The 7274-nt window shown below is 33.7% G+C and overlaps 1 protein-coding gene across 1 annotated transcript; it reads left to right on the top strand.

Annotated features, from left to right (window-relative positions):
* LOC109359877 (pyruvate dehydrogenase E1 component subunit beta-3, chloroplastic-like) lies at positions 1611 to 5367 on the top strand. The gene is made up of 4 exons (XM_019604572.1): positions 1611 to 1816; positions 2102 to 2205; positions 2726 to 2769; positions 4203 to 5367. Exons 1-4 carry the CDS (start codon positions 1723 to 1725, stop codon positions 5173 to 5175), a joined length of 1215 nt encoding a protein of 404 aa, XP_019460117.1. The 5' UTR covers positions 1611 to 1722; the 3' UTR covers positions 5176 to 5367.

The raw sequence follows: 7274 nt of genomic DNA, 5'->3' as shown, positions 1-7274 counted from the left end.
AAATATGCTAAACCATTTTTAAACATAATACTTTCTAAAAATAAAACATTTTTAACAACAACTTATCATAAACTTTCAAGAATAAAATACAAACTTTTTCCTAAACACATTAAAGGTTCCTTTGATGTTAAAATCATCACCTTTAAACATATTCAAATACTAACAATAATTTCTAATATTTCCCAACAAATAACTCATTTAACCTTGTCCAAAGATATAGTTTTTCCATCTAAGAACAAGGAAGAAATTTCAAGATTTACAAAGGTCAAAAACTACATAAAGGTTCATATGATTTTATTATCACCCCCTTTAGTTATGCCTTCATAAAATACTTAAAGAACAAATATAAACTCTACTTTACGAACAATATAATAAAAGCTCATAACTTTCTATGAAGTATGAGAAGAAGATGAAGAAGAAAAATAAAAAACTACCTTAGTTTGTACAGGAAATTTTAGTGTAAAAATGAGAGAATGGGGTGAGGTATTTATAAGAGAGTCTCACCCTCATCAAATCATAAAATTTAATGCAAGGTAAGTAGATTTAGACTAGCATATGTGATGTGTCTAATGGTGGTGGAGTGAGAGGATTTGTTGAGTGATTTAGGGGATTTTGTGTAAGATGATATATAGTGTTGCTTGTTTAACAAACAAGCTTCTTACATGAAAGTGATGTGACCTTTTCGATGACACATTCTCGTTTAAACTATTCCCGAGTATTTTTGGCTAATACCCGGTCGGATAATAAAAATCGCTCGATTTCGGTTTACGATTAGAACGTCGAAACATGAAATTCGGTTGGTGTCTATCTTGACTTGAAATAATATTTCGAAGCCAATGGCGTAATCGGACTTCGATTCTGAGCTACGGGTCTTAAAAACACGTTATTGGGCCGAATTCGAGCGAATTTGGGTCCAACAGCAGCTCAAAAACTTTCCGTCACAGAAAATTACGAATATTTACCATAAAATAGGAAATCACAAAACAAGACTAACACTCAATTAAGATTTAGTCTAATTCAATACCGATTAATTTCTAAAATTAGTCGTTATTAAAATAAATAATTAATAAAACATACACAGAAAATATACGATGTTACAAATTATGTGTTGTGTAACTTGTGTTTCAGATGAAAACTATGATGTACGACTTCCTCCTTTTTCTTTGTTCGTTGCTATTTATATGTTCTTTTACAAAATTAAGCACTACCATCACTTATTTTTACAATTTTATCCTTAGTTAAATATTAAAGAAATAATAAATAAAATAAATGCTTATAATTATTATGAATAAATAAATAAATAAAATAATATTTCAACTGAATGCAAACCATATTAATTATTATATATTTCATAATTTATATGTTAAAAAGATTTTACGTGGAAGAACTCTTATAAAAATTGTCTTGAATTGACCAGTCTAATAAATTTATCTATAAACTAAATATCTAATTAGTCTAAGTTTCTTATTTAATCAATTTTGTATCAAAATCAAGATAAATTAAACTTTATTAATTTAAATCTAAAGCCAATAAAAAAATATACTCTGTTGTAAGGTTAATTGAGAGATGAGACATTATTGTAATTTGCAACATAAAACCTGAGACACACACTTGTTCCACATAGAACAATTTATCTTCCTCAATTTCTCCGCCCAATTATTTACCTTATTATATATAAATAAATTACTCACTGTTCCTTTTCATTTGAGTGAATCCAAAATAATGGCGACCCTTTTCCAGGGACTCAAAGCAATCACCCCTTTCCATGTCTCCAATTCCAACGACTACCTTCTTCCATGTCATAGATCCATATCAGGTTTGTTTCTTCATTTTTCTATTGGTAGCTTTCTGTGCACCTAAATGTTGGTTCTTTCATTTTTATTTAATATATTCTGTAATTTTTCGCTGTTGGGATTTTTATTGATTGAATTGTTTTTGATGTGTTAATGAATTGGGTTATTGAAATTTTAGATTTTATTTTCAAATTCTGTTCTATTTTCTTTTGATTAAGTACATTCATTTTTTAGGTTAGTATTATTATTATTGTTGTTGAGTTTTAAGTGGTTTATTTAATTTCTTGTGCAATGTTTGTTTGATTTAGAGAGGAAAGGTAGCAATTTTGTGGTCAGATCTGATGCAAGGCTGAGCCAAGCTCTGTGCACAGGAGCTCGTAAGAATGAATTGTTGATTACTAACGCTGTTGCTGTAAGTTATATCACTCCCATTGTGTTTCCTTTTCTGGTTTTCTGTTCGATTTAGGGTCTGTTGTGAGTTGTTTTGGAGAGGAGGACGAGAAAGGGAAGGTTTTGGAGCCCTCTCACCAGTGTATGTCATGACTCTCAAAAACCTTCCCTTTCCCTCCAAAACTCAACCCGCAAACACGCCCTAAGGATATGTTGGCGACTTGAGTTTTAGAGGGAAATGGAAGGCTTTGGAGCCATCTCACAAGTGTATGTCATGTCTCTCAAAGGCCTTCTCTTCCCCTCCAAAACTCAGCTCGCAAATAGACTCTTAGGGTTTGTTTGCGAGATGGGTTTTGGAGGGGAAAGAAGGGCAAGGGAAGACTTTAGAGTTATCTCACAAGTTTATTTCATAACTCTCAAGCCTTCCCTTTCTTTTTTCTCCCCTCCAAAACTCAACTTGCAAACAGACCCTTAGAATCAATGTGCCAAGGTTTGTGTGGTGTTATCAAGTTTGTAAATTGTGCTTGTTGGTTTGTTTCTAGACCAAGGAAAGCAGCACTGCTTCTTCTACCTCTTCAAAACCCGGGTATGTTTCTTTCAACAATCACTTGCTGTTTTCAACATAAAAGAAATTTAATCATTTTTACTTTTACATTAATTAATTGTATGAGATCAAACTAGTTGATGTGTTACACTTTTGCTGATATTTGGCCACTTTATATACCGTGAAATGAATGTCTTTGTTCCAGTTTTCAGCCTAAATTTACATGCTGAAAGTCTTGCATAAGAGCACTTAGTTTATGCTTGGTTGTAGTAGATATGGCAATGTTAATTGTTTTAACTCCATGGAACCTACATGCTTGATGCACCGAAATATGGTAGACATTAACTATAGCGAGGTAGAATTCGAGAAGAGAAATGGGATAGATTGAAATGGAACAATAAAAGGAGCTCTAGGGTTTGGAATTGTCTCAAATCCCTTTGCTACTTTCTTGATGTACTCCATTTAAGCATTGCTTTAGATAGTGTGTTTGATATGGGTCAAAATGAAAGCTTTGAAAAAAAAGGAGAGAACAATACTGAAACTTAGTGTCTTTCACACAATTTATTCCATAACCTCTTACCTCTTGCAAAACAAGGTCCCTCACCTTGGCATCGACGACAAAGCCTGAGTGAAGGGTCATTACCTGAATAATCAAGGGGTGGGCTCGGTGGCCTTTGGACAACACTCACATAGCCTTAGAATAGCTTACCCCTTATTCTGGAGAGTATCACATGTAGGATACTTAAAAGGATTGAGAGAGGTGACTTGAATGGAATAGTTGAAATGTTGATAAAGGGAATGTCCTGTACTATGAATAGTTTAAATGAGTTGAATTTAGATAGCCACTAGTATGAATACCGAGGTTAATGTTACCTGCTTATTGGTCATATTTATAGAGTCCCTCTATTTTCCTTCTGTGTATCAACTTTCTGCCTCTTTGAGTAAATGTTTTTCAATGGAACTGGGAAGCTAGATACATCCATGTGTCTGCCCTTATATATGTTCATACTTCTCGGGTGTTATGTTCTCTTCTGGTCTGTGAATAGTAACAACCATCATAAAATTACTAACTTTTTACACGCACGAACAACAAATGATGACCAAACCCCTTGAGTTTGATTAATTTATGATATTGGTATTTGGTTTTTCAGTTTATTTTGAAGCACTTAAAAGTGTGCTGAAAGCCACAAGAAGTAGTTATTTCTGGTTCAATTGAATGCAAAAATAAGCATTTGATTTGGTATTTCTGTTTTCTTTTGGTCTGATGGAATGCGGTAACAAGCTGAAGAATAAGGGTTGGGCCTATCCGTCTGGTCGCTCTTGTGACGTTTTTTAACATATAACAGTCAATGCATGATTGGTTGAACTTGCTAAAAGTATGCTTTGGAAGATTTTTTGAGTCTCATTTGGCTGTACTTACTGTAGAGTTATGATTGATAACTATAGAATTAACATGATATGCTTTTTATGCTCAGGCATGAACTTCTCCTTTTTGAAGCCCTACGCGAAGGTTTGGAAGAAGAAATGGACAGGGATCCTACTGTATGTGTCATGGGTGAAGATGTAGGTCACTATGGAGGATCTTACAAGGTGACTAAAGGCCTGGCCACAAAGTTTGGGGATCTCAGAGTTTTGGACACCCCTATTGCTGAGAACTCCTTCACCGGCATGGGCATTGGAGCTGCTACGGCTGGTCTGAGGCCGATTGTTGAGGGCATGAACATGGGATTCTTACTTCTGGCATTTAACCAGATCTCTAACAATTGTGGTATGCTCCATTACACATCCGGAGGCCAGTTTAAAATTCCAATTGTTATTCGTGGACCTGGTGGAGTTGGGAGGCAACTTGGAGCGGAGCACTCACAGCGACTCGAGTCATATTTTCAGTCAATCCCTGGAATCCAGATGGTGGCTTGCTCAACCCCTTACAATGCCAAGGGCTTGATGAAAGCTGCAATCCGAAGCGATAACCCTGTGATACTTTTTGAGCATGTTTTGCTTTATAACCTTAAGGAGAGAATTCCAGATGAAGAGTATGTATTGTCACTTGAAGAAGCTGAGATGGTTAGGCCTGGGGAGCATGTCACGATATTAACCTATTCTCGGATGAGGTATCATGTTATGCAAGCTGCCAAGACCTTGGTGAATAAGGGGTATGACCCTGAAGTAATTGATATCAGGTCTTTGAAACCATTTGATCTTTATACAATTGGGAATTCAGTAAAGAAGACACATCATGTGCTGATTGTGGAAGAGTGCATGCGTACAGGTGGAATTGGTGCAAGTCTGACAGCTGCCATTACCGAAAACTTCCATGATTATTTGGATGCTCCTATTGTATGTTTATCATCTCAGGATGTGCCAACCCCGTATGCCGGAACATTAGAGGAATGGACAGTGGTTCAACCTGCTCAGATTGTGACAGCAGTTGAGCAGCTTTGCCAATGATCGCTAAAAAAACATGCGCAATTAGGATATGGTTTTGGTAAAGCTGTTGTGCTTCTTAAATTAAGCTAGAACATTCATTGTTATTTTCTATTTTCCTCCCTTTATCTTTCATTTCTGAATACCCATAACTTAAAATTGTTATAATTTCTGATATCCATTACTATTGTTTCCCCAAAAGAATACTTAGAACTGTTAATCCAATCTGAGGTGTTGTGACTTAGTTCACCTGCATCTTTTAATTAGTCTACAAGATTTTTGGCAAGCTCTATAACTAGGGAGTTATTTGTAATCGATGCTGACGCCAGCAAATGCTCCTAGTTCATTTTAAATTCACTTGTATTCTATAAGGGTCTTTTTACTGGTTTGTTTTTACAGGGTACGAGAGGGAAAAGAAAGACTTGAGAACCATGAAATATATTTGTAAGATGACTCTCCAGCTTTCTCTTTCTCTTCGCTTTCTAAAAATCAACTCGAAAACAGATCCTAGTTTGTGTCATCGTGCTATATTCTAAGTGTTCATGTTTTATATTCAATAGATCATGTCTATTTCTGAAAAGCTTAATATGTTTTAACTAGGGGATTGAGCTACTTCTGAATATTCATCTGCAGAAACATTATCAGACTGCATAAGGTTTTATACATGCGCATGATATCTTCACACGTTTATTATGTTAATGGTGACCAAGGGGAATTTCACTAGTTGCTGCTGTGTACTCTTGTTACTGTATGGTCAAAATTACTGTTCATAACAACTTTAAGCTTTTCAACCATATGTATGGAAATTTGACAACAGTAAAACAACCATTGAAGAAAAACAAATTTGTGAGAATTGAGTTGATATCACTTGTGACATTTATGGTTGTAGAAAGAAATTTTACGAATCTTGACCAGGGTAGTAAATAAAATCACCAATATCTTTCTCTTTGTTGCAGAAATGAGTGTCAACTCATCAAATTTGGAATAACTTCATCAGATAAACCAAACTGTTCTAAAAACACAAAAGCATGTAATAATTTCATCAAACTAACCCACTTTACTTTTTTTGTTTCACCTCTTCGATGCAGACCATATCAAAATTGTTTAAGTATGCTCATATTGTTGTTATTTTGTTGATGACGTTGTTACTAGCAGCGTTGTTGTTGTTTACTTTATTGTTATTGTCTTGTTGTTTTCTGTTGTTATTTGCTTTTAATGTCGTTGGACACTTGTTGTTGTTAATGTTATTTTGAAGTTGTTGAAAAAAATTTTGTTGTTGTTTTATGCTTAATATTTAGTCATTTTTATGAGTTTTGAGTGTATATGCAATTTCAATTTTTTATTATAAAAAATACTAATCCAAACCAAGCCGAAACCGCATATAATATTTGGATTGGATCAGATCGAACATCTTAATATAAGTAGACCAAACTGAATCAGACCGTATGTTAATTATGTGTTTGGATCGGATAATATTTTGCCTAAAAACTGATCCAAATAAACCGCGAACACAATTATCAACTACTTAGACTAAAGAGAATAATATTGGATGGTCAAGAATATAAAACAAGCAATAAAATGAATAAATGTTTTTGGGTTGTTCTTTGGGTAATTAACACGAACACTTTAGAGGGCAAAAACTAAGATAAAATGATAGAAGTCTGATTTCATTTATTATAAATCCGAGCGTTCTCCTTAGGTTATTAATCAAAGCACCATTTGAATTACCCTTGATTTGGTTATACTAATTCCAATATCCTTGTCGAAAGTCAAATTCCTTAGAATGATTATAATCCAAATTCCCTTGTGAATAAACTTTACCTAAACCTATTAACAAGCATAATTCCTTAAGTGTCTTTTTATGAGTTGATTTTTAAAAGTAAAGAAAAGGAATGGGAAGGCGGAGAGGAAAAAAACCACACAAACTAAGCTATTTATCCATATATATATATATATACATATATATATATATACATACATAGATATATATACATAGATATATCTATATACATATATGTATATACACATGTATATACACATATATATATATATATACATATACATACACATATATATATATATATACATATACATATATATATATATATATATATATTAACTTC

The sequence above is a fragment of the Lupinus angustifolius genome, chromosome LG01, assembly GCF_001865875.1.
Source record: "Lupinus angustifolius cultivar Tanjil chromosome LG01, LupAngTanjil_v1.0, whole genome shotgun sequence".
NCBI lineage: Eukaryota > Viridiplantae > Streptophyta > Magnoliopsida > Fabales > Fabaceae > Lupinus > Lupinus angustifolius.
The sequence above is the reverse complement of the archived record's forward strand: the minus strand, read 5'-3'. Positions and strand labels throughout refer to the sequence as shown.

Bases quoted from the DNA above. Each gene is read 5' to 3' on its own strand.
- LOC109359877 (XM_019604572.1), top strand. From the start codon at position 1,723: ATGGCGACCCTTTTCCAGGGACTCAAAGCAATCACCCCTTTCCATGTC. The intron at 1,817-2,101 runs GTTTGTTTCTTC...TGTTTGATTTAG, and splicing joins ATGTCATAGATCCATATCAG to AGAGGAAAGGTAGCAATTTT. The intron at 2,206-2,725 runs GTAAGTTATATC...GTTTGTTTCTAG, and splicing joins TGATTACTAACGCTGTTGCT to ACCAAGGAAAGCAGCACTGC.